General features: G+C 61.2%; 3 protein-coding genes and 1 pseudogene across 7 annotated transcripts; 2 read left to right on the top strand and 2 right to left on the bottom strand.

Annotated features, from left to right (window-relative positions):
* Positions 1 to 1759: 1759 nt before the first annotated feature.
* TAC3 (tachykinin precursor 3) lies at positions 1760 to 4142 on the top strand. Of its 3 annotated transcripts, XM_042796865.1 has the most exons (5): positions 1760 to 2289; positions 3155 to 3274; positions 3354 to 3468; positions 3560 to 3589; positions 3662 to 4142. In XM_042796865.1, the coding sequence occupies exons 1-5, from the start codon at positions 2278 to 2280 to the stop codon at positions 3787 to 3789; spliced, it is 405 nt and encodes a 134-aa protein (XP_042652799.1). In that variant the 5' UTR covers positions 1760 to 2277; the 3' UTR covers positions 3790 to 4142. The 3 variants fall into 3 exon arrangements, with proteins under 3 accessions (XP_042652799.1, XP_042652796.1, XP_042652798.1); XM_042796862.1 differs by having other exon boundaries at positions 3560 to 4142; XM_042796864.1 differs by having other exon boundaries at positions 3372 to 3468; positions 3560 to 4142.
* A 1074-nt stretch (positions 4143 to 5216) lies between these two features.
* Positions 5217 to 13826, top strand: ZBTB39 (zinc finger and BTB domain containing 39). 3 transcript variants are annotated; one of them, XM_042796562.1, is made up of 2 exons: positions 5217 to 5306; positions 6923 to 13826. In XM_042796562.1, exon 2 carries the CDS (start codon positions 7032 to 7034, stop codon positions 9171 to 9173), a length of 2142 nt encoding a protein of 713 aa, XP_042652496.1. In that variant the 5' UTR covers positions 5217 to 5306; positions 6923 to 7031; the 3' UTR covers positions 9174 to 13826. The 3 variants fall into 3 exon arrangements, with proteins under 3 accessions (XP_042652496.1, XP_042652497.1, XP_032863007.2); XM_042796563.1 differs by having other exon boundaries at positions 5279 to 5306; positions 6756 to 13826; XM_033007116.2 differs by lacking the exon at positions 5217 to 5306 and adding an exon at positions 5854 to 6140.
* An 807-nt stretch (positions 13827 to 14633) lies between these two features.
* On the bottom strand, positions 14634 to 18865 carry GPR182 (G protein-coupled receptor 182). The gene is made up of 2 exons (XM_033007106.2): positions 18790 to 18865; positions 14634 to 17585 (listed from the first exon to the last, which is right to left on the bottom strand). The coding sequence occupies exon 2, from the start codon at positions 17575 to 17577 to the stop codon at positions 16483 to 16485; it is 1095 nt and encodes a 364-aa protein (XP_032862997.1). The 5' UTR covers positions 17578 to 17585; positions 18790 to 18865; the 3' UTR covers positions 14634 to 16482.
* Positions 18866 to 20920: 2055 nt separating this feature from the next.
* On the bottom strand, positions 20921 to 24375 carry LOC116965131 (annotated as a pseudogene).
* Positions 24376 to 24380: the final 5 nt, after the last annotated feature.

A 24380-nucleotide genomic window follows, 5' to 3' on the forward strand; every position in this document is an offset into this window, starting at 1 on the left:
CCAGCCCCGGGGATGGAGCCCCCCCGGCCCCCTGCCTTTCCTGCTGCCTGATTGCGGCTCGGCAGTGATTCGAAAGGCCCCAAATTGCGGCCACTTTTCCCATTAAGTGGGAAAGCAGCTCGCTCTGCTGCAGAGGCAATTTCTGGGTGGCCGCGGGTGGCTGGCACGTGAGGTCCTTGGCACCCGCCTGCCTGTACTGGCTGTCTCCGTCTCTCCCGGCCCAGGGCCCCCCCACTGTGCTCCCCCCGCCAGCTGCGCCCCTGCACCAGCAGCCCCTCCCCGGACCTGGCACCACGTCTCTGGCGCTGGAGCCACATTTGGGGACCAGGGGGACAGAGAGGAGCCACCGCACAGCCCCAGTGCCACCACTGCAGCCGAGGTCCTGCGGGACCCCCACCAGTCCTGCAGCCCCCAGGAGCTGGGGTCCCCGCACAGCTTCTATGGCAGCCCCCCCAGCCCCCGCCGCCTTTTCTCTCCTGCACTCATCAAGCTCTTGGAGAGGATTTTTTTTTTTTTTTTTTTTCCCTGTCCCCACACGTCACCTGCGTTACCCTCAGGAGCTGACACCTCCCCGTCACGTCAGCACCAGCACCAGCTCCCAGGTGGGCCCTGGAGCAGCGATGCGGTTTGTCGTGCATGGGGGGGGGGGGGGCATGTGCAGGCACGCGTGCCAGGGCACTTGGGCAGCGTGGGCACGTGGGGGGGGCACGTGTGTGTGTGTGCGCGTGGGGGGCACTTGACTGCGTGGACGTGCCCCAGCTCCAAGGGCTCCCCCCCTCTTTGCACCGTGGGCTGTGTCATGTCCCAGCACAGGGACCTTCCCGCCTGTGCGTGGGGAGGGGCGAAAGCCGTAAACAATCCCGCCGCAGCCCGGGGCACCGCAGCTCTTCGCGGCTGCGTCGCACTTGGCACCACACAAGTAGGTGTTATTAATTAATTAGGCCGTTCTCTGGCCAGGCTCCGATTTAATTAACGTCCCCAGCACTGCAGATGCTGCCCTGCCCCGGGCTGCGCTGCCACGTGAGCCGCCGCTGCCAGGCCGTGCTCCCGTGGGGCTGCCGCAGCCGCCGGCACGGCCGCCTGTTGCGCTGAAGTCGCTGGCTCTCACTTGTTGGCCCGTGTGTTCCCCCTTCCCCTCCGCTTCCCCCCGACTTTTCCTCCCCCATCTTCCATCTCTGCATACCCCAGATCCTGGCTGGGGCGGAGGTGCTGGGAATGGGGGGATTGGGATGCAGGATGAAGCCCAGATTCCGAGGAGGCCGAGTCGGGCTGGGGTCGGGGGGGCTGGTGCTGGTGGTGCTGGCCCTGTCTGGGTCATGGAGGGGGGGCCTGGGGAAAGGCAGCCCCATGTGGGGCTGGACCTGAGGCTGCCAGGGCCTCTGAGTCGGGAGCGCTCCCCATGGGCAGCACCGGGCTGGGCTGGGGGAGACGGGCAGGGTGTGTGATATAGAGCGTGTGTGGGCACACGTGTGCATGCAGTCGAGCTGTTTTGTGCGTGTGTGTGTGTGTGTGTGCAGATGACCGCGTGTGCACAGCGTGTGCATGGTGGGAGCCTGGCTGATCCCTGCTGTGGCGTGAGACCCCCCCCCCCAGCGCCCGGCTGCAGAGCGGCTGCGCCAGCGCAGCACTTGGGACCGCTCCCATCGTGTGTGTCCCCACATGTGTCGGCAGCTGTGTCGTGCTGTGCGTGTCCCCCCATGCCTGCAGCGCGAGGAGGGACCGGGGGCTGCGTGGGCACGGCGCCCGTGCGCCGGCCCCCTACCACGGGGTGCTGTGGCGCGGTGGGGAGCTGGCGTGCCTGCGTGGGCGCGCTTGTGTCGTGGTGTGACTCTGCGTGTGTAACGGCTGCCTGTCGGTGACACCGTGCCTGTGTGGGCGTGAAGCTGTGGGGTGGGGGTGCCGCCCCCCCCCCCCCCGGCCCCCATTGGCAGGTCTCCTCTCGCCCACCCACGCTCTGCCATGGGCAGAGCCCCTTATTTAACTCCGCACAGCAACCAGCACCCCAGTACTTCGCCTCCCAGCCGAGCCTGCACTGGGAGAGCCGTCGGTGCATCTCACCTCGCCGCATCTCCTGCTCCACAGCCGCCAGCATCAAGGGTCACTCTGCCCCCCCACTCCACACCAGGAGACCCCTGAGGGCTCAGCAGGTCTGTGCTCCCCCGGCCCTGGGGGTGGCCCAGGGTTCTTTGGGGGCTGCTGCATCCCATCCTCACCCAGCTCGGGCTGGGAGAAGGCAGAAGGGAGGAGGCGGAAGGTGGTGAAGGTGCTGGGGAGGGCATGGGCCGGGAGGTGAGAGGGGGTGAATGTGCCACTTGAATTTGGGGTAGGGCTCGGGGAGGGGGGGCTCTGCAAGCAAGTCGGGGTCTGGAATCTGGCTGTTGGCAAGCATGCGTGTGCCAGTGCATGTGCCAGGGGACACGTGTTTATGTGCCAGTGCATGTGTGTGTGTCAGGGGACATGCATGCACCAGTGCATGTGTTGGGGACACATGTGTGTGCCAGTGTGTGTGTGCCAGGGGACACATGGGCATGTGCCAGTACATGTGTTGGAGACACGCATGTATGTGCCAGTGCATGTGCCAGGAACATGTGTGTATGCCAGGGGACACATGTGTGTGCACAAACACGGATGTACGTGCAGGACAGTCCAAGCCGGTGCTTGTGGTCTCTGGATGCCCATGCTTGCTCTCATGTGTGTGTGCATGGTCTGGCACAAGTGCAGCCCCACGGGCACGAGTGGTAGCATGGGACCCCCGGGCCCACAGCGGAGCTGTGTCCCCCCTGCACCACCCCCCCCCCCCCGCACCCCTGTGACACAGCCCCCACAACGTGCCCCCCCCAGGACCCCTGTCAGGCAGCCCCTGGGCTGCAGCCCTCTCCCCAGGGTGCTGCCAGCCCGCAGCTTGAGAGAGGGGCAGGATTTACTTTGCCCCCCGCCCCTGCCACCACCCTGGGAAGAGGCGCGGTTCCTCCGGCTGCAAACACGGGCGGGGGTCCCGCCGCTCCCTCCCCCCCCCCCCCCCGCCCCTTGTCGCTGCTTTCCCTCCCCAGCGCTCCTCCCGGTCCCGGTCCCGTCCCGGGCCACCCCGCGGAGGGGCCGCTGGCTCGGGGCGGCCCCGGGGCCCCCCTGCTCCGCCGCTGACCGCCGCCCCCAGACCCCCCCGAGGATGAGGAGCCGCCCGGTGCTGGCAGCACTGCTCGTCCTGGCGCTGCCGCTCGCCCTCGCCCGCCGCCCCCCCGCCGCCGCCCCGCCGGGCCCCGCGCCCCCCGCACAGGTAGAGCCGTCGGGGCGCGGCCGGGGGCGGGGGGGAGCGGCGGGCAGCCCCGGGCCCCCCCCATCCCCCTCCCGCTCAGCCGTTCCGCCTCCCGCAGGGGATGCCCGTCCCGGAGCCGCTGCCCTGGAGAGCCCGTGGCAGCCCCGGGGCCGTGTACGCCGCGTTCCTGCAGCTGCTGCGGGAGGAGGACGCCGGTGAGCCCCGGGAGGGCGAAGGGGGTCGGCCCGTCCGGTTATCCACCCCCCCCCCGACCCCCCGCCGCTCACCCGCTTCGGTCTCTTCCAGGTCCCCCCGCGCTCTCGGCTCCGCAGAAGCGTAAGTCCCGCCCGGTCCCGGTCCCGGCCGCGCAGCCGGGCCCCGCGGCGCTGACGGCGGGTCTCTCCGCAGGGGACATGCACGACTTCTTCGTGGGGCTCATGGGGAAGCGGGAGGCGGGGCGGGGGAGCGGCAGCTCGTCCCCCCGGTGCTCCTCGGGGACCCCCGCGGCCGGCGGGGCCGGGCTGCGAGCGGCCTGAACCGCGGGCCGAGCCGGCGGGGCTGGACGGGGCGCGCCCCACGGACCCCACCCACGGGGGACGGCCGGGGCCGTGACTTGCAGCCCGGGGCGAGGCACCGGCACCGGCACCGGGCGCTGCGGCGGCTGTTACCGGCTGTGCCGCCGCCCCACGGACCACGGAGCCGTCGTGGGACCCGCGCCGCCGGGCTCAGCTCTTCCGACCCACGCACGCGTGTCCCTGCGCGCGCCCTACACCCGCACCTACAGCTGTGCGTGTCCGCACACGCGTGTACGCACACCCGTACCTGTACACACGCGTCCGTTTATGTACACCCATATACATCCACCCGTGCCCGTGCGGGACACACGCCCGGACCGTGTCTGTCTTGGCTGCGCCGTGCTGGGACCCCACGTGCTCGGCGCTGCACGCGCGGGACAGCCCACGGGGACGCGCCCACTGGGAGGGGTCCGGAAGGGTGGCGCGGCGAGGGCCCGTGTGCCTTTGGGCTACAACGGCCTGTCCCCGGCCCCCGTACATGAAAAGGTGCCCGTGTCTGTGTCCGTGTCCGTGTCCCCGCCCGTGCCCGTTCCCGTGTCTGTTCCCGTTCCCCCGCCTGATCCCGCTCCCGTGTCCGTGTCCCCTCCTGTGTCCATTCCCGTTCCCGTGTCCCCTCCCGTGTCCGTTCCTGTTCCCCCGCCCGGTCCCAGTCCCGTATCCGTATCCCCTCCCGTGTCCGTTCCCGTTCCCCCTCCCGTGTCCGTTCCCGTTCCCCTATCAGTGTCTGTGCCCGTTCCAGTGTCCGTGTCCGTTCCCGTTCCCATGTCCGTGTCCGTGTCCCCTCCCGTACCCCCGCCCGTTCCCGTTCCCGTGTCCGTTCCTGTTCCCGTACCCCCGCCCTCACCCCCTCCCGTGTCCGTTCCCGTATCAGTGTCTGTGCCCGTTCCAGTGTCCGTGTCCCCTCCCGTACCCCCGCCCGTTCCCGTGTCCGTTCCCGTTCCCGTACCCCCGCCCGTTCCCGTGTCCGTTCCCGTACCCCCGCCCGCACCCCCTCCCGTGTCCGTTCCCGTATCAGTGTTTGTGCCCGTTCCCGTGTCCGTGTCCCCTCCCGTGTCCGTTCCCGTTCCCCTATCAGTGTCTGTGCCCGTTCCAGTGTCCGTGTCCGTTCCCGTTCCCATCTCCGTGTCCGTGTCCCCTCCCGTACCCCCACCCGTTCCCGTTCCCGTACCCCCGCCCGCACCCCCTCCCGTGTCCGTTCCCGTATCAGTGTTTGTGCCCGTTCCCGTGTCCGTGCCCCCTCCCGTGTCCGTTCCCGTATCAGTGTTTGTGCCCGTTCCCGTGTCCGTGCCCCCTCCCGTGCCCGTTCCCCGTTCCCGCCCCCCCCCTCCCCGCCGCTCTCCTCCGGGCCGCGGGGGGCGCTGTGGCCCGGCGGCGCGCGCGGGCGGGCGGAAGGCGGCTCCGGCGGCGGCCGGGGCGGACGGAGGGCGGGTCGGCGCCTTTGTGTGAGCGCGGCCGGGATGGTGCGGGGCGCCGGCCGGGTAAGGGGCCCCGCCGCCCGCCGCCCGCCCCCGCGGGGCCCGCCGCGGAGCTGCGGGGGCTCCGCGCCGCCCCTCGCCGCGATGGGCTCCGCGCGGTGCCCCCCGGGGCCTCCCGCTGCCCCCCCCCCCGGGGCTCCCTCCTGCCCGCTCCCCCCCTCCCCCCCCCCCCCCCACCCCGTGGGTCCCCTTACCGCGTCGCCGTGGGCCCCTCGCCACCCCCTCCCGTGCCCCCCCCCCCTCCCCCCCCGAGCCCTGTGCTGTCCCGCGTGGCTCCTCCAGCCCGCGCGGGGGTCCCTGCCGCCCCCCCCCCCCCCCTCCCCGCCCCGCTGCTCCCTTTTCTCCCGGGGCAGCGCCGGGGGTCCCGGTCCCCCCGCGGGGACGGGAGACGCTCCTGTCGGCCTGCCTGCGGGCAGCAGGGCCTGTCCGCGCCCCCCCCGGGGCCTCCCCCGGGGCCTCCCCCTGCCCCCGGCTTTCCACTGCCCTCCGGGACCCCCCTTCCCTTCCCCGTCTCTCCCCCGTCCCGTCCCCAGGCCGACCCCCCCCCCCCCCCCCCCCCCCCGTGGGGGTCCCCACGTGGCAGGAATTGCCCACGTCCGGGGTGTTTCCTGGGCTGGTGAGCACTTCAGCCATCCTCATCCTCCCCGTCCCCCCCAGCTGTGAGTGGCGTTTCCCCCTGCCCATCCTTGGCTCCTTTTTGCCTTTCCCTGGAGCTGGGGCAGAAGGCAGCCCAGTCCCTTTCCATCTGCAAACTCCCACTCTCTCTGCTGGCTTCTGGGGTCGTTGCTCTCTGTCGCAGGGAGAAAAAGGCAGGGGATATGGGGTAGAGCCCCTGGGGTAAGTTCGTCCAGTCCTCGGGTGGCCTGAGAGCTGGCTGAGCACTTGTGAGTGGGACAGGGTGACAGAGGCAGTGGGACAAGCTGGAAGGACAAGCTCGGGTGGGAATTACGGGTGACGTGGGCCAAGTGTCTAGTGGCAGCCTGGGAATAATGCACAAACCGCCCAACTGAGAGCACTGAAAGGTGCTGCGAGTAGGTGTAGCAGAGGAGAAATCCCAGGGGAGGCAGAGAAGCTGGTGTGTAGGGAGACTCAGGAATGAGATCTCACCTGGAAACCAAAAGTTACCATGTGGGTACGGGAGTAATCTGAAGCAAAGGTATGAAGTGGTGGTGGCTGGAGAAGACCTGGAGGCGAAGCCGACCAGTGTGTAGAGCCTGAATTTCAGCCCTCCAGACAGGAGCGTCCTCCCTGGCCCGGGGAGAGGGGATGTCTGTGTAACAGGCACCGGTTGCGGCTCAGCTTCAGAGCTGAGTGGAGCTGCGAGGCAGAGGGACCTCTGTCCATGCTCAAATAGAAGCAGGAATTTCAGGCTGTTGCTGGCAGAGTAAATGACTTTTTATTTTGTCTGTTTGCACCTTTCCCTTTGCGCATCTTTACTTTCATTTCCCAAAGAGTCAGTCTTGGAAGTTTCAAGATAGGTTTTAGTCAACTTCCATCTAAGCAGCTATGCTGCTGCTTCTCTATTGCTTGTTGGGAAGGTGGAAAATCTGAGGTATGACTAGAATGATGTCTCTTTGGTTGTTAAAGTAGTATCACTTCTTGAATTTTCTTCTATCTAGAGCCCCTTGCCCTGTCAGTTTCTGGATGCCAAGCTGCTCCTGCTCGTGCAGCTGATGAATGTGTGAAGAAGCAGCTGACCAGGAGAGGGACTCTTAAGCAGCTGCTAAGATGGGCATGAGGATCAAGTTGCACAGCACCAATCACCCCAACAACCTGCTGAAGGAACTCAACAAGTGCAGGCTCTCTGAGACCATGTGCGACGTCACCATTTTGGTGGGCACCCGCTCCTTTGCTGCACATAAGGCTGTTCTGGCCTGCGCCGCGGGCTACTTCCAGAACCTCTTTCTGAACACGGGGCTGGATGCTGCTCGGACCTACGTAGTGGATTTCATCACGCCGGCCAACTTTGAGAAGATCCTCAGCTTTGTGTACACCTCGGAGCTCTTCACAGACCTAATCAACATGGGCGTCATTTATGAGGTGGCAGAGCGGCTGGGCATGGAAGATCTGCTGAAGGCCTGCCACTCAACCTTCCCTGACTTGGAGAGCTCAGCCATCACGAAGCAGCCCTCCCTGTCTGTGAGCGAAGGCCGGTCAGGTCCTCTGAGCAGCACCTCCTCGGAGCAGAGCCATTCTTTGGGTGAAATCCGGAGCGGCGGGGAACATTTTGGCCCTGAACGGAATTACATCTTGCACGGGGAAGTGGCAGGCAGCTACAAAGAGGACGACAGGAACACTGTGAGTGAAGCCAGCCAGACCCTTCCCCTGATGCACCCGCAGCAGCCTCCCAAGACGGAACAGGAATCATCGGATCAAGGGCAGTTCGCTCCTGCTGCGAGTGTGGCGACCCAGCCCAGCCTGGGCAGCGTGAACATCCTTGTTCAGACCACTACAACCTCCTGCCAGCAGTATAAGGTCCAGAGCAATGGTGACTACGGCAAGGGCGGCTTCTTTAGCGCTGATCCTTCCCTGGATGTCTCCACAGGGAGCAACTCCTGTCCCAGCAACAGTGACCACTCCAAAGAGCCAGGTTTTGGGCAGATGGATGAGCTTCAGCTGGAGGATTTGGGCGAGGACGAACTGCATTTCGAAGATGCCAGTGAGGAGCTGGGCCCATCAGAAGAAGTGATTGAGCTGAGTGACGACAGCGAAGAGGAGCTGGCCTTTGAGAACGACAGCCGCGATAGCAAGGCCATGCCCTGCCAGGTGTGCAAGAAGGTCCTGGAGCCCAACATCCAGCTGATCCGCCAACACGCGAGAGATCACGTTGATCTGCTCACCGGGAACTGCAAGGTCTGTGAAACCCACTTCCAGGACCGGAACTCCAGGGTCACTCATGTTTTGTCCCACATCGGCATCTTTCTCTTCTCCTGTGACATGTGCGAGACCAAGTTCTTCACCCAGTGGCAGCTGACCCTCCACCGGCGAGAAGGGGTCTTTGACAACAACATCATCATCCACCCCAGCGACCCGGTGCCAGCGAAGATCACTATGTTTGGGGGAGGGCCTGGCTCGGAGCTGGCGTGCGCTGCCTGCGGGAAGCCTTTGGCCAAAGATTTCCACACTGTCCGCAACCATATCCTGGACCACGTGAACTTGAAAAGCCAGACGTGCGGCGTCTGCGACCAGAGGCACCTCAGTCTCTGCAGCCTGATGTGGCACACCCTCTCTCACTTGGGGATCTCGGTTTTCTCCTGCTCTGTTTGTGCCAGCAGCTTTGTGGATCGGCACCTCCTGGAGAAGCACTTGGCCGTTCACCAGAATGTGGAGGAGGCTCTTTTCCGGTGCCACTTCTGTGGCCAGAGCTTCAAGCTGGAAGCGGCGTATCGTTACCACGTCAGCCAGCACAAGTGTGGGGGCAGCTTGGACATCCGACCCAGCTTTGGGGACCGTCTCCAGCAGCAGGGCCTGCAGAAGAGGAAGCTGCCGGAGGAGTTCCTGAGCGAAGACTTGGCGTTGCAAAACCAGCCAGGCAACAGCAAGTACAGCTGCAAGGTCTGCGGGAAGAGGTTTGCCCACACCAGCGAATTCAACTACCACCGGAGGATCCACACCGGAGAGAAGCCCTACCAGTGCAAGGTGTGCCACAAGTTCTTCCGCGGCCGCTCCACCATCAAGTGCCACCTGCGGACGCACTCGGGAGCCCTCATGTACCGCTGCACTGTGTGCGGGCATTACAGCTCCACGCTCAACCTCATGAGCAAGCACATAGGCGTGCACAAAGGCAGCCTCCCCCCGGACTTCACCATTGAACAGACTTTCATGTATATCATCCATTCCAAAGATGCGGAGAAAAACACGGACAGCTGATGGGGTGAGGCAGGGCAGGGCCAGCAAAGGAGCAAATGCTAATTACAGAAGCTGTGGAAAAAAAAGTCATTATTTTTATTTAACGGTCAGGCATCATGGATGGAATCCTGCTTTTCTATTTTTTAATTTTTTTTTTTGGCCTTGCTAGGGCTTTTTAGATTGGTGGCATTGTACAAATGAACAGCACGTAAGCTACATCACTGTTTCCAAGAAGTCTGTTGTGTTTACTTACCTCTGATCCTGTTAGAGGCCATCGAGCTCTGTATTTTTAGCATTTCTCCCTAGGTTTTGAATCTAGATTTTTTTTTTTTTTTTTTTTAACCTTTTAGCCCACTTGACTAGGCTAACCCTCAGTTTGAGCTTGTCCACAAACTGATGCTGCTAAGATTTTTCACACCTGACCTCAGTAGAGAGGGACAGAGCCAGAGCAGGATGGTGCTGGACTTGAAGAAAAGGAAAAAAAAGAAATACAGAAAAAAGGAAAAAAAGACTCATTCTGGGCATCACTGGGGTTCTGCTGCTATTGCAAGGAGATAAGCAAAGTCTGTGTCACAGAATCAGCCGTGAAGTCGTTGCTCCGTTGCAGGGCAGGCAAGCAAGCAGCGTGTGAGTGTGCACGTGCAAATGAGGAGGGATTGCTGTTGGTAAATGAGCGAAAAATGGGAGACTGTGGCTCGCAAGGGCAGTTCCGGGCAGTGCCGCTGGTCTCCAGGAGCCCTGCCCGAGCAGGGAGTGTGGCTGGCGATTTCTCTGCCGTGCCCGTGACACGCCGCTTGCTCGTGCCCTGGGAGCCCATCTCCGAAGGAGGGGATGATGAAGGAGCAACAGCACCTCCGAGGAGCCCGAGCAACGGGGCGGCTGCGTGGGAGGAAGCGGATGGACGAGCAGAGGGATCCCTCGGAGGAGTCGCTGAACTGGAGAGGGCAGGGGGAGCAGGTCCGTGTCGAGGGGTTGGCTGCTCCTTGGGAGGTGTTTTGTGCTGGCACTTCAGGCCTAACTTCTGCCGGCCTGCAGCTGGCCGTCGAGAGAGTGCCGACGTCTCCGCAGCTCTCTGGTGACAGCAGCCGTGCACGTCGGGCTCTGCCGGCACAGCCTGTCCCGGGGCTGCTGGTTGCCTGAAGCTCTGGGTGCCGGAGCGCAGCGTCGCTGCGGCCGCGTGGATCCCAGCAGACCAGACGTGATGAAGCTGTTGCCTTAACTCCCAGGAAGGCACCTTGGAGGACCCTTCTCTCTGCCGAAGGGACGGCCCCTCCCGTGGCTGCCGCCGTGGACCGCCGCATCCCGGACACGTCTCGTGGCAAATGCAGGATGTTGTTGGCACGATGTGAGTTTGTTCGTCGTTTGTCGAATCGTGCTGTAACTTCGGCAGGCGCCGGCTGGGGGGCTGCAGCCGAGCAGCTCCGGGAGCCGGCAGCAGTAGCAGCTGAGCTGAACCTTGGCTCGGCCTCGCCTGGACGCGCGTCGGGCGCGGGCCGGGGACCCCTCCTTGGCGTGGTGGGCTCTCTGGCTGCGCTGGCGAGGTCAGCCCCATGCCGGCAGTGTTTACACCAGGAAGGGTGGGGATCAGCTTTTTCCCATGTTATCCTGCTGTGGGGCAGAGGTGGAGAGGAACAAATATTTCCGATGCCGCAGCATGAGTTATGACTGCCCTTAGGTAACTCATTCTACCTCACAAACAGGAAGCGCTCAGGGCTTTCAAGCCACAGTCATAGTAAATTGGCTCCTGCGCTTCTGTAAAGATATGCTGTTACAAAACAAAACTAGTGATTTGCAAACCCTGTAAACTCGTCCTGCTTTTCCCTCCTCTCGAAGGGACAGCCAGTGTCAGAGGAGCGGCATGAGCTGGACGTGTGGTTGGTGAGCTAGGAATTCCTGGGGGTTGCTCCCCCGGCTCCGCTGTGGCCTTGGGCAAGTCACTTCACCTCTTTGCCTCAGTTTCCTCATCTGTAAAATGAGGGTGGTAACACTTGTGGTACCTACCTACCTCCCGGGAGTGCGGTGAAGATTGCTGGCTCGTACCTGCAAAGCGTGTGGGAGATGCAAAGCGCTTAGTGAATATTCATGTTTAGTGTCCTAGGGAAATGACAGCCTCTATCCTTTCCTGTTCTGTGCCAGTTCCTGGACCTGGCTGGGTCGCTTTACTCCTGTTACAGCCTCCCCTGTCAAAAGCAAACCTTCCTTTAGCCACATCCCTGCTGCAGTCCTGCGAAACAAGCTCTGTAGCAATACAAGTGGCGGCTCAGTGCTGCCGTGCTTGCGGAAGGGCCGGGGGTGTGCTGGAGGGTAGGGGCACAGTAACATCTCCTGGGGTTTGCAGAGCACAGCTCCCCATCTGCTGGTCATGTTGCGTCGAGAGAGAGGATTTCGCATCCTGGGGAGAGGGGTTGGAGGATGCAGAGGTGTGCAGTGCTGGGAGCCCCCTCCCTTCTGCTCCATCCATCCTCCGATCCCTGCGGTTTGCCTGTAAAGCTGTGTTCTCACTGTGGCAGCTCCAGGTCCAGCCCCGCTGTGATGGGGGAAGAGACGAGTCGGTGCTGACCCCCGGTTGGACCTAATGACCCTTCCCAGGCAGCTCCTTTGCCCTGAGCCTGTGTCATCCTCGGTCCTGCAGTACCCGAATCCAATCCCTCTGCACAGAGGTGGGGTGGAAGGAATGGACCTTGCTGAGGAGGAACTCAAGGCCACTGGGAGTTTGTGTCCTTTCCCCAGTCCCTGTAATATTGGCCAAGTTTGGGGCCAGCTGACATCGCCCTCGGGTAGGGTGTTAAACCGGACTTGTCCTGGTTTTGGTGTCTGAGCCTGTTTTCAGAGGAGGAGAGGCACCAAAGAGATCGCCAACCCTGGGGCTGGCCAGGCTGTGCCGTGTCTGCCACTGGAGCTCTGGTTTCCACACGCTGGTCTCATGATACCGGTCAGCTGCCAGGCCGCGGTCTGTGATCTCTGGCTGGTTTGTGGAGCCATGTTTAGCTTAGTGTTATTAAGTTTAAAAAAAAAAAAAAAAAAAATTATTTTGAGAACTCAAGGCGCTCTGCAAAAGCATGGGAGTTGATGGCAGTTTGCTGGAGGCTCCTCTGAGGAGCTCCTCAAGTTACGGGGTTTCTTTCGGTGTCCTGGTGGTGGCAAGACGGGCTGGTAGACAGGAATGGATGTGACCTGCTCTGCTCTGGAGATTGCTATGAAGGATGTGAGGGGGGTAGATGAAGCTTGGGAGAGCGGAGTCCTTAAAGCTTCAAGACCCTCTTAATAAAATGTCCCAGAAGCTGTCACAAGCTTTTGGATGGGTTGCGGCGCTGCTACGTGGTAGCACCTGCAGCCCCGTATCTAGCTAAGCTGTGAAGCAAAAGCCTTTTGTGCACATAAACCAAATAGAGAAGCTTTTACACTGAAACACTAATGGGCAAAGCAAGCCCACTCTTCTGGGCGCAGGGTCGTGAGAACAAAAGCCCACCCCGTTTTCTGCCAGTCGTTTTCGGCTGTGGGGATGGGGAGAGCGCTCTGGTCCGTGGCATTTCTGTGTCTTGGATTCTTTCCTGTGTTATAATGAATCATTCCCACGTGAAACATCCTGAGATCAGCAGCGAGTCCCGTCTGCGGAAGGGATGCGGGGATGGACCTGGACCTGCAGCATTCCCGTGCTGGGCCGGCCTCCTGCCGCTCCTTCTCCTCGGAGGGGTTTTCCCAAGAGGGGTCAGAGACCTGAGCGCTCCCTCCCCTGGGAGGGTCCTGGGCCTCTCCAAGCCCACAGCTAGCATCAGGGCTCTGTCGTCCCTGTCCCCGAGTCTGGCCAGCCTGGCTGGGAGCTCCAGCGTTCCTCCGGAAAGATGTGCAGCCGGGCATGGTGGGGTTGGCCGGAGCGATGGGCTCATCCCGAGTCCCCCACAGGCTGCGTTGCCCTGGGGAGATGTAGCTCCCACCCGACTGCATCGCGGTGGGGGCTCCCGGCGATGGCAGGGGCTCCTGGCCAGCGGCACGGGGCTGTTTGCAACAGCCAAGCGCCGTTTGCAGCATTGCGGGGAGCCAGGGCAGAAACTCTGTGCCCAGAGTTGTTCCTGCTCCGCCGCTGACTCGCGGTGCAGCCTTGGGCAAGCCCACTCGCCTCCGTGAAGGTGGCGATGACACTTACCTACCTCGCCTGGGGCAGCCGTGAGGTTTAACTCGTGTTTGCAAAGTGCTTTGGGATCCTGGGGCTACAAGAGGGGAATGAAGAGGGGAAATGCTTTGCTGTGAGCCGTGCCGGTGGCGTTTGCAGAGAGCGGCTGGGTTGTGGGTCCTTGCAGGAAACCCTGACACAGAATCCCCCTCCGAAAGGCACAGCTTCGAGACTGGTCTTCTTCCGATTTCTAAAATGCAAAGTTCAGTTTGATTCTCCCCTTTGTCAAAGGATCCAGGTCTCTTATCAGAAAAATTAAGCAGAAGAGAGAAAAAGAGTTGAATTGCTGTCTAACCTTTTTGTTAAGTTAATAGTAGGTACTGACCTCCTGATATTTAAGTGTTTACTATCTATTTGCTGTAAAGTTTTGTATATTTTGTAAACTTTCCCCCCAAATAGTAGATGTCTAAAATCGTTGTACATCGGGTTCTTTTATACTCCATTGTTCAGCACAAAGTGTGGTTTTTATTTAGAATAATAAAATGGAAAATGTTGACCTCTTGTACCTTGCTTCTTTACAAAACTCGTTTCTTTAAATGCGCAGACTGGCATTTCTGTCTCTTCAGGAGGGCCTGGGAAAGCACGTGGGCCATTCCTGGTGTCCTGCTCCTGTGCTGTGCTCTGCAGGATTTGGGGCTCGAGCCCAGGCAGCCGAGGCCTCTTCCCGCCGCCCCCTGCGGCACCCAGCGCTGCGCGAGGACGGGCTCTGGCATTTCTGCAGGCTTTTTCCTCAGCAGGTTGGGAGCAGAGCCCCCATTAGAAACCCTTTAGGAAACTCTTGGGGTTTGTGCCTTTTCTGTGCTGCCAGCAGCGCGTTTCACTGAGACCCGGGCCTTCGCAGGCTCGGAGCTGTTGGCTGGCAAGCCAGATCAGAGGGCAAACGCTGCTGGGGTTTTCACGAGCTGCTTTAGCTTTTTTCCAGCAGCGGGGCTTCCTTCTCGGTTCGGGGCTGGGGTGACCTGCCTGACGCTGGGGCCGAGCTGCTCTGGGGAAACAGGTCCCCATCGCCGAGCCAGCGACCAGCAGTGGCCACTGGAAATCCAGCTGGGCGGGTGGTCCAGGGGCATATAGCCAGTAACTGCTGCAGGAGCCCGGGGCTGGGCCAGCTGGCCCTAACGGGTGGTGAAGGCTTTAAAGGGAGACTGAAGAACTTGCTGGGTTTCAAGCCCAGATCAATGCATGGGGCTGTATGAGGGTTTATTTGAGGCCACCCTGGCCCTGAGGTCTGTGAACAAAGTTGCAGATACATTAGGAGACTTTAAAAAAAAAGGTTTAATAAGTCAAATAGCAAATTTTACATATTTAAGTAACTTGAAATTTAATATATTGTTGTCCTGGTTATGTCACACATCAAATGTCTTGTTACTGTGTGCTTATCTTCCATTCTTTCATTGAAAACAGCAGGGTATTAGCAAAAGGAAGCCTTAGGGAGGATTCAGGATCAGAGCTGTGGCTCGTGTCAGCGTGAAGATGCCTTTGCGTTCACCAGCCGCTCGGCTTCGCTGCGCACGCTGTGCCCAGGAGGGTCGCGGGGATGAAGGCGAGGAGGTCCCGAAGGACAGCCTCTGCCCCGCAGGGCTTACACTCGAAGTGGCTCTACGCTCACAAGTTGTGAAACTGTTGAAGTAACATAATGAAGGCAGAGGAACTGCGGAGTTTCTTCCCTGAACACGGCACTCTTGTGCCTGAGGGACTGGCTCCTTCCCCAGCTACTGTACAAAGTATTTCTGTGGAAGAGACACATCTGGCTTTTTCTGTCAACACTGGGATCCCTTGGTCGTAAGAAGGAACGACACAGTGCATAAGGAGCCCTGAAGTATTTAGTGGTTTACCCCATCACAGGACCCCGTAAATAGCAGAGCTTGGTGATAACCGAGCGTCCGTGTTAACCCCTGGTCATGGGCTTCTCCTGCAGCCCGGGACATCCTGCTTCCCACCCACTGCTCCGGGCCGTGAGCATCCTGTCCCTAGATTTGCTTACTCTTTGCTTTTTTAAAAATGTATTTCTTGAGCAGCTCAAGGCCTTCGGTAGATTTATGGACTGCCTTCCAGTGACTGTCACTCTTTCACCTTCCCCTGCCAAGGGCTTGACCTGCAGCATGTGACTTAGCAGAATCCAGACAACGATGAACTTTCTCCGGATGCTGCAGTTTCTTACACAGCCAAAATCCCGGCCTGCGCTCCGGCTCCGAGGGTTTCTGCACGTGTACGCGCTCCCACGGGGCTTCAGCGCGATCTTGGTTGAAAGGGAGCGCATACGAAGGGCTGCGGGTGGTTAGAAATGCTCCCGGTGGCCTTGGAAGCATGCCAGGAGGTGCTCTAAAGGAGGCTGGGTTTGATGGGATGGGTCTCCTGCTGCGAAGCACAAACTGGGAACCCCACCTCTGCTGGCACCGGTCACTTTTGGAAGCAGCTGTGCCCAGTCAAATCCACTTTTAACCTTTGCCAATTTACTGCTGGGTTTGCAACGTTGCTCTCAACGAGTTGCTGATCTTAAATAATTCCTCCCCTCATTAAAGCTCAGGTCTGTGTCATGCTCAGCCCCTTGGGGACATGTTGCCTTCATTTATGTAAAATCAGGCTTTCGGCCATTTACCAGGCATGGGGAGGAGAAGTTTTGTCTTTCAAAGGAATGAATTTCCTCTCTCCTGCTCGGGGTGGCATCACAGCAGAGGAGCAGCATTCACCGGACACCCCTGCAGTGCGATGTAGCTAGGGCCTGTGTGTAAGTGATAGTCATGGGCTGCGGAAAAAATTGTGAAGGGAAAAGATGATGTGCCCCCAGCCCCACGGCTCGAGGGGAGTGTGGGCATCAGGTCCCAGGGGCTGGATTTGTGTTCAGACTTCTGAGTAATGCACTTTATTACTGCAAGTGTTTCTTTTGGAAAACAGGAAATATTTCATTCTCTTATTTTTTCTTTAGCTAAAAAGATTTGATACAGCAGCACATCAGAGGCAAGATGTCTGTAGCTCCCCGCACCACCTCATTTCACGTTTCACACCCTACCCTCAGAGCACAGGAGGTGGCCAGCCAAGAAGTATCGTTTAAAAGCAAAGTGTCTGCTTATCACCAGGAAAACCAATCTTACTGACCTGAGTGAGTGCAGGGAGATCCCCCCCAACCACTTGCCAGTGATGAGTGGGGGAGTCCCATCTCCCTTAATTGGGAGGGTTGTTGTCCTTTGTGATGACTATGGAGTGCTGCGTGGTGGAGGAGGAATTGTCTGCGCCCTTCTGGCTGCCTTGTTCTTTGGGGATGTACTTAACCACAGCGGAGACGAGCTTGCTGCGGAAGTTTTTGCTCAGGAAATTGTAGAGAATCGGGTTGATCACGCAGTGGAGCAGGGTGAAGCAGTCTATGATGTCGTAGAAGAAGTAGAGGAAGTGGGCGAAGGTGCAGTGGAGGATGATGTGGTTGCCATCGAGGGTGAGCAGCGTGAGCATGATGTGGAAGGGCAGCCAGCTGATGAGGAAGACGATGATATAGGCGTAGATGAGGAGACAGTGCTTCCTGCTCTCCGGCTTGGTGCGCTTGATGAACCTGGCCGTCAGGATGTTGAAAACGGTGATGATGGGGAAGGGGATGAGGAACCCAATGGTGGTGGTGGCCAAGCTGACTGCCAGCGCCCACTCATCATAAGTCTCAAAGGGGGCCATGAAGATGCAGATGGGCTCTCCGGTGTTGACCAGCTGCATGTGAGCAACCTCCAGGAACGGGATCGCTGCTGCCAAGACCCAGCTGCAGGCGCAGATGATGCGGCGCGCGCGGTGCTGGTGCTTACGCCAGAAGAGGGAGGAGCTGGTCAGGGACACGTAGCGATCCACGCTCAGGCAGGTGAGGAAGAAGATGCTGGCATACATGTTAGCAAAGTAGAAGTAGTGCGTGAAGCGGCAGAGGAAGCTGCCCCAGAGCCAGGTGTAATCCAGCATCACCTCCAGCATCCAGATGGGCAGTGAGAGCAGCACTCCAAGGTCAGCAATGGCCATGTTGATGATGTAGAGGTTGACCAAGCTCTTGTTGCCCCGTGTCTGCCAGTTGACCCAGATGACAAGGAGGTTCTCCACCAAGCCAACCACAAAGATGACCAGGTAAAGGATGAAGAGGATCACCCGCTTGACATTCTCATCCAGGCTGAACTCACAGAAGGTGTAGGTGTAGTTCAGGAGGTGGAACAGCTCGGACCAGTTGTGGTAGTCCCCGTACTCATTCAGGAGAGTGTGTGTCTCAGTGGGGGCAGTGGTTGCCTCAGCCATCCTGGTAGCTGCAAGGAAAGGGAAAGCACTGAGTTGTGGCTCGGTGGCTGCATTGAGCCAGACAGCTTGAAAATAGAAAGAGCCGCTCTCTCCTGTCAGAGCTCAGTCCTCACGGGAAGCTCTGAAAGTACCCTTCTGTATTTTTTTTTTTAATCCAATTTTCGCTTCTATGGTGACATCAACCCTCAAAAGATGCCGTAGCCACATCAAACAATAACATCATGTCCCAGACAAAACGCAAGCCACAAACACCAGCCACTCGTGCTCCTGGGTGGTGTCTGTCCCCTGTCCCACAGCCTGGTCAGCCGGGGCCACGGGCCGGGGACAGGCAGTGCTGGGGACCGACGAAGGACAGGTGAAAATGGCCACCAGACCCAAGGCTCATCAGCATCGGTCACTGCAGAAACAGAGCTGGCAGCCCGTGAGTGCAGCAGCCCTCGGGTGGGAGCTGCTCCTGCCAAGCCTCGCGCTGTCTCCCGACACCCCCGGAGCTCAGGTCCTGCTGCCACCGAGCCTGTGGGAATCCCGACCCCATCTCTGCTGCTCTGCCCTTGCACGCAGCAACCAGCTGCAAGGCACTGGAGACACGGGCAGACATCCAGACCATTAAATGCACCAGCCACCACATCTGCCCAACTCCACACCAGTGGGAAAGCCCCTGTCCCCCACCCCGAGCCACTCACGTGCAGTTGCCTTATAAATCCAGCCAGCTGCCCTCGCTCTGCCCATCCCACAGCTGAACTGCTGGGACCCGTTGGGACTTCCAAGTAGGTCACAAAATTATAAACTTAAAGGAAATGTAGTTGACCTTAACATCCTTTTATTGCCCCAAGTATGAGAGCTCCGATCCCAGCACAGCTGCATCCGCACAGCGAAGACGCCACGGACCGCATCCAGCCTCGTGCCGCTGGAAGAGCTCGCAAGACGAGCCGTTCCCCTGGGACAGCTGGAGGAGCATGCCATGCTGCTGGGGCACTTCATGGCACTCAGAGCCCGGCGAGCCACCCTGCAAAAGCATCAGCCCTGCGGCCAATGGCTGTCAGCCGCCCGCTCCCAAAAATGTGGAGGAGAGGAGAGCGAGACCCCGGGGCTGGAGCCCCCCATCCCTGGGGCTCCTCGACATCCCAACCCTGCCAAGCTGCAGGTCCGGAGGGAGGCCAGCAGGAGAGGGGACAGACGGACACGGCCGGAGAAGGAGAGGTGGTGGCTCACCGGCGGCAGAGCCGAAGGCTGCGCAGAGGGGCTCCTCGGGGACCACGGCAATCCTCCCGGCTCAGCGGCTCGCGCGCCTCTGGGAAAGCGGAGCCGCGGCGGCAGCGCGGAGCTCGGGGTGGGCTTGTTGGCTGCTTCCCAGCAGGAAATGACCATCGTGGTCCGACATCCTGAGACAGCCCAGCGCGGGTGACATTTGACTCGATTTCCAGCCCTGGGGCTCGGCTCCCATTTGATTTTGCTGCAGGACTGGGGATGGGCACAGGGAGGCCCTGGGCAGGTGTCGGTGCCGAAGCTGCGGGTGCCCGAGGATGGAGCGGGGATCCTCGGGGCTCCCCTGGGCAGGTCCCCTCCCCTGTCACTCCCGTGGGACCTGGCTGGTCTCGGGGGATGGATCCTGCCCGGTTCCTGCTGTGACTGTGGGCAGGAGGGAAAAATGCATCCCCTGGGCTGGCCCCAGCTGAGCTGGGTCCTCCCCCAGCTCTGGGAGTCCCAGGGGTTGGGTGGGTTAAGGCGAACGTGCCACTGACTGTCCCTGATGCTCACACAATGCTGGGGTGAGCTCAGGGCTTTCTCTGGTGGGAAAAGGGCTGAAAGCTGAACATCTCTGCCAGGCCAGTGCTGCATGTCGCTCCAAGCGGTCGCAGGAGTTGACAGCAGATGGTTATCACCGCAGAAACACCTCTGGCCAGGCAGCAATTAATCATAGAGCTGTGATTGCCTGGCAGTTTTGCAGGGGAAGAGAAGGGGCTTGAGCCTTGCCCTGGCACTGGGGAGGGGGCTGATAGGCAGAAAATTTTGCATCGAGCTGCAAGTCCTGCAAAACAATTGCAGGAAATCTCCTTTTCAAGTGCAGACAAGACTCTGTGATCAACAATCGGCTCGGAAGGAAGGCACGGCCGGAGCGGGGAAGCACGAGGGCACTGATAAGTCGGGTCTCACAACAACAAGCCTGGTGCCGGTGACCCTGCACGCAGGTACCCAGCCCCAGCGGGACAGAGGCCCCGGGCTGCAAACAGGAACTCGGGGGCTTTTTGCTCGCCCCAAGTGTGACAGGAGGCGTTTTGGCTGGGCTGCAGAACGGGGGCCGTGGGGGGCTGCGAACGGCTGCCCGATGGGCTGGGGGGGGCCTTTGCCTCCCAGGCGGGCAGGGATGCCGTTCGGCTTCTGTTTAACAGGTCAGGAAATTTCCACACGGAACTCACGGATCGGGAAGGACCTGGGTGCCGTCGGGGTTTGCAGAGGAGGGGCTGATCCTGGTAGGGATGGGGAGGTCGAGGAGCCCGTTGAGCTTCCAAGCCGTGGGGAGTGGGGCAGGCGGCTCAGCCCCTTCTCCCCATCCCTGCTACTGTGCTTGGGGTGCCCCAAGGCTCTCGGCACCCAAAGGTGTACCCAGGAGCTCCCAGCCTCCCTAAGGGCTCTGTTCTCCCCTTTGTCTGGAGGTAAGTGGGAAAAAGCCGTTTCCTCTCTGGAAAACAGCCGTTTCGATCCGAGTGGGTCCTTCGGAGTGCAGCAGATCAGGGGTTGGGTGGACGGCGTGCAGGAAGGCAAAGAGGAGAGGCTGATAATGGTCCCCGTGGGCCTGACCAGTTCCTCCTTCACCTGCCAGCACTTCGCTCCAGGGTGGAATACGGGCGCTGAGGTGGGCTCCAGGCAATGGCAGCACCAGGGATCTGCTGTTCTCCCACCCATCCCTCCCCAGGCAGCCAGCGCTGGCCCGGGATGCTGCCAGAGGGATGCAGGTTGGGGGGTCGCCGGGCAGGCACAGCCGAGGCCACAGTGTCACCTCCCAGCAGCTCAGCACGCAGCCCAGCCCCTTGGGGACATGCGGGCCTGAAACGTGACATGTGGGAGCTGCTGGAGACGTCTTACTGGTTTGCTAAGCCGAGCAAAGCGTTTAGGAAAGCTTTCTTGAATGGGGAAACAGCTCGGCGAGCTGTAATGCAGCTTGCACAAGGGCAAGCTGCCTCCTGTCCTGCCGTAGCTCCTCCTTCCCCTGTCGCAGCCCCGGGGTGTGTTGGTCTCGCGTGGGCTCAGCATCTATGTGTGTGGGAGTGGGGCTGCTGCTAATGCTGCTCTAGTCCCGCAGGCAAGTGCACAACCTCAGGGACCTAACCCCCAGCTAGTCATCACTAATCAGCCCTTAATTAGAGGTTTGAACGACACACGAGGCACCACCTGCATGCCAGCTCCCCGTGCCAGCAGTGTCACGGGCTGGTTAATGATGGTGCCTTTTCCAGCCCGTCCTCTGGCAGCAAAGCTGAGAGCTGAGCCTGCCCCAGCCACGCCAGGCTCATCCCTGGCAGCGGCAGCTTCCTCTGTGTTCCACCTGATCACCCTCTGCCAGAGGAGACCACGGACACCGAGCCACGCGATTGCCAGTGTTGTGCCGGGAAGGGAGTGCTGGCTGCCGGGCCCGAGCCCGAGGTCGCCCGTGGAGGGGCTGGGAGGCTGTGCCGGCGCTGGCGAGCCCCCAGCAGCCAGGGAGGATGGAGCCGTTTCCAGCCGGCTCTCAGGTTTACCCGTGCAGCAGCGAGGGAGGAGATGGGGAGCCGAGGAGCAAAGCCCCCACCACCTGAGCTGGACGCACACGGGGAAGAGCTGGGACGTGGCAGAGCGGGGGGATCCCAGCAGCTCCCAGCAGAGCTGGAGCAAAGCACAATCAGCTTTGGGGTCCTTTGCAAAGAGCAATTGCTCTCACCTCTCCTCCGAGAGGGAGCTGTGAGCCCAGAAGGCCCAAAGGGCGGTGCTGTAGAAAGCAGCAGGCTTGACGGGAAAAATGTCTTTAACAGGTCACAGGGCAGCAGCATCCCTCCGGCACGATGCAGCGGTGGGGAGCCAGGGCACCACGATCGGTCACGCCAGTGGGTGCAGGTTGGCCTCCGCCTCTGCCTGCCAGGATGAGCTGGATCCCCCCGCCCAGCCACCGGCCCCTCGAAGGGCTGCGGGGGCAGAGACGATGCTGTGCCGCAGCTCGGGCATCCCCAGGGACCCCGGGGGCTGGCGCCAACCCCACCAACGTCACGCTCTTGGACACCTCCAAGGCTGGGGTTCACCGTGGGCAGTCCCTCGCTTCGCACCAGCTTTATTGAGCACATTAAGGGGGGCCCGAGGCGAGCGGGTGCCTGTGGGTGCTGTGTCTGCATCCCCGGCCTGGTGGCCGTCCTCAGGGGTGCGCGGGCGTCCCCCCCGGCCGGGACGGGCAGTAGCTGAGCGGCAGGAGGGCGAGCCGGGCGTCCCAGCCGGCTGCGTATGGGCTGCAGGGGAAACGGGTGAGGAGCGTGGGGGCCGTGGCGCTGGTGACACGGGGCAGGCGGGAGCTGCTCAGGCGGTGCAGCAGGACAGTGTTCTTGGTGTCTGGGTGGGCAGAGGGGGGGTCAGCACGGCCAAGCATGCTGGGACGCTGATCGGCAAGGGCCGGGGCCATGGGGGATGCACTCACAGGTCTCCAGGTAAAGGTGGCTGTAGGCTGACTGGATCTCTGCTGGGAGCTGCTCCCAGAGGTGCTCGAAGCCCCTCACCACCGTTGTGGGGTCGATCATCGCCGTCCGGAAGCCGCCAGGTTTGATGATGGAGACCTGGACCCCGAAGGGACGCATCTCGCGCCTGGCTGTGGAGGGGCCGTCAGCCCCGTGGGCAGAGCCGCTGTCCCGTGCCGAGCAGGGACTGGGGGGGAACTGGGGCTAAGGCGTGCAGGGGGAAGCCCATGACACCCCCCCAGGCACCCCGTTGTACCCTGGGTGGGTGCAGAGCAGCCCTCTCCTTGCTCAAGGGTGTCTCAGAACTCTTCTTCTAGTTGCACAACTGCTGTTGCAGCCAATGCCATTTCCCAACCTGTGGGCAACCATGCTGGTATTTCACAAGCCCCTGCCCTGGCTCACTGCTGCTCTGCTTTATGAGGAAGGATGTAACTGGGAGAGACATAAAACCCTGCATGGGAAAGCGGGGCAGAGATGCCCGGTGTGCCTGTACCTGCCAACATGTGCCTGGCTGCTGGATGAGCCCCGGGACGGGGGAGCATGGGGGGCTGCCAGGGCGAACACCACCGTACCTGAGACTGTCGGAGAAGGCCTCCACGCCGAACTTGGAGATGCAGTACCCCCCGCCAAAAAAGGAGACACGGCCCATCACGCTGGCCACATTGACCACCCGGCCCCGCGCCCGCTGCAACAGGGGCAGGAGGCTCAGTGTCACCTCGATGAGGCCGAGCAGGTTGACGTCCAGCACCTTGACGAAGTCGCCCTTGGTCAGCCACTCGTTAGGGCCGGTGGGAATGGCGATCCCCGCGTTGTTCACCAGCCCCCAGAGCCCTGGGGAGAGGGGACGGGGTGAGCCGGGGCTGCTTCCCGTCCCACGGCCCCACTCCAGCCGTGGCTGTGCCGGCGAGGTTGCCGGGGGGCTGGCAGGAGTGACGCTGGGGAGAGGTTCCCTGTCCTATCTGCGTCCCCCACACGCTCGCGGACCCAGGCGGTGGCGATGCTCTGGCTGGAGGTGACATCCAGGAGGATGGTCTGCAGCCACAGCTAGGCAGGCGGCCAGCACCCGCAGCCCCCGCGCGTCCAGCTGCCGTGCCAGCAGGTTCCCGAAGCCGCTGTCGCAGCCCGTGATCAGCACCGACTTCTCCGAGAGCCTCGGCACCGTCTGCCGCTCCCGGTGCCAGCGCCGCAGCAGGCACAGCCCCACCAGCACCACCGCCAGGCACAGCCACATCCTCGGGCACCGGGAGCAACAGCCCTCTGCGCAATCCGCATTCCTGCCATATATATAGAGTTTGGTGTGAGGGACCAGCCCCAGCCCATGAGTTGGGCCGTGTTGCTGGGAGAGTTGGGGGCTGGGGTTGCTCCAGGACACACTGGAGGAGAGGCAGGATTGCAGCAGCACCTGGAAAAACTTTTGCATCTCTCAAGTGCAATTCACGGCTTTACCTCACACAGATCCGTGTGCCGGGAGCTCTGCTTTGGCCTTTAATAGCTGTTTGTGCTGGCAGGGTGGATCCAGTTCCCCCACGGAGCTGGATTTGGCTGAACTCTCCAGACACGGTCGGCAGTGCCCAGCCCCGGACTTCTCCCTCTCGCCGGCCGCACTGCACTCGCCCAGCTTTGGTCTGGTGCGGGATGGCAGCCTCGTCCCCTCACCCCACGATGGGCCCTGCACAACGAGGCAGCAAAAATGCCTGGGCACAGTTTGCTGGAGCGGGGCAGCCTTCACCAACCGGGCACTGAGGGTCTGCAGAGACATGCACGGCAGCAGGCGCTGCTCGGGATGCCCAAGGCACACTGAGGAGGAAGAGGAGGAGGAGGAGCAGGACTTGACCAGAGGCTGCCCAGCCCTGTGCCCAGAGGGAAACCTGTCCAAGTTTGTACAGGTCTGGTTTTTATTCATGTGTGTTAAATGATGGAACAGCAGCTCTGGTGAGTGCAGCTCTCACACCCTGGCAGGAGCTGGACCCTGCACGGAGCAGGCACTCAGGGGAACGGCTGGAGAACCCAGGAGCTCCCGTGGCACGGCATGGCACGGCACAGCATGGCATGGCACGGCACGGCACAGCATGGCATGGCACACCATGGCACTGCACCGCATAGCATGGCACG

This window comes from Tyto alba, unplaced genomic scaffold (genome assembly GCF_018691265.1).
Source record: "Tyto alba isolate M040663 unplaced genomic scaffold, T.alba_DEE_v4.0 Super-Scaffold_23, whole genome shotgun sequence".
Taxonomy (NCBI): Eukaryota; Metazoa; Chordata; class Aves; order Strigiformes; family Tytonidae; genus Tyto; species Tyto alba.

What these genes read in the sequence shown, in the direction of transcription:
- TAC3 (XM_042796862.1), top strand. An exon ending in GCCCCGCGCCCCCCGCACAG is followed by an intron (nt 3,275 to 3,353) that starts GTAGAGCCGTCG and finishes CCTCCCGCTCAG; the next exon opens with CCGTTCCGCCTCCCGCAGGG. An exon ending in GCTGCGGGAGGAGGACGCCG is followed by an intron (nt 3,469 to 3,559) that starts GTGAGCCCCGGG and finishes GGTCTCTTCCAG; the next exon opens with GTCCCCCCGCGCTCTCGGCT.
- GPR182 (XM_033007106.2), bottom strand. Translation starts at nt 17,577, where the DNA reads ATGGCTGAGGCAACCACTGCCCCCACTGAGACACACACTCTCCTGAAT.
- ZBTB39 (XM_042796562.1), top strand. Translation starts at nt 7,032, where the DNA reads ATGGGCATGAGGATCAAGTTGCACAGCACCAATCACCCCAACAACCTG.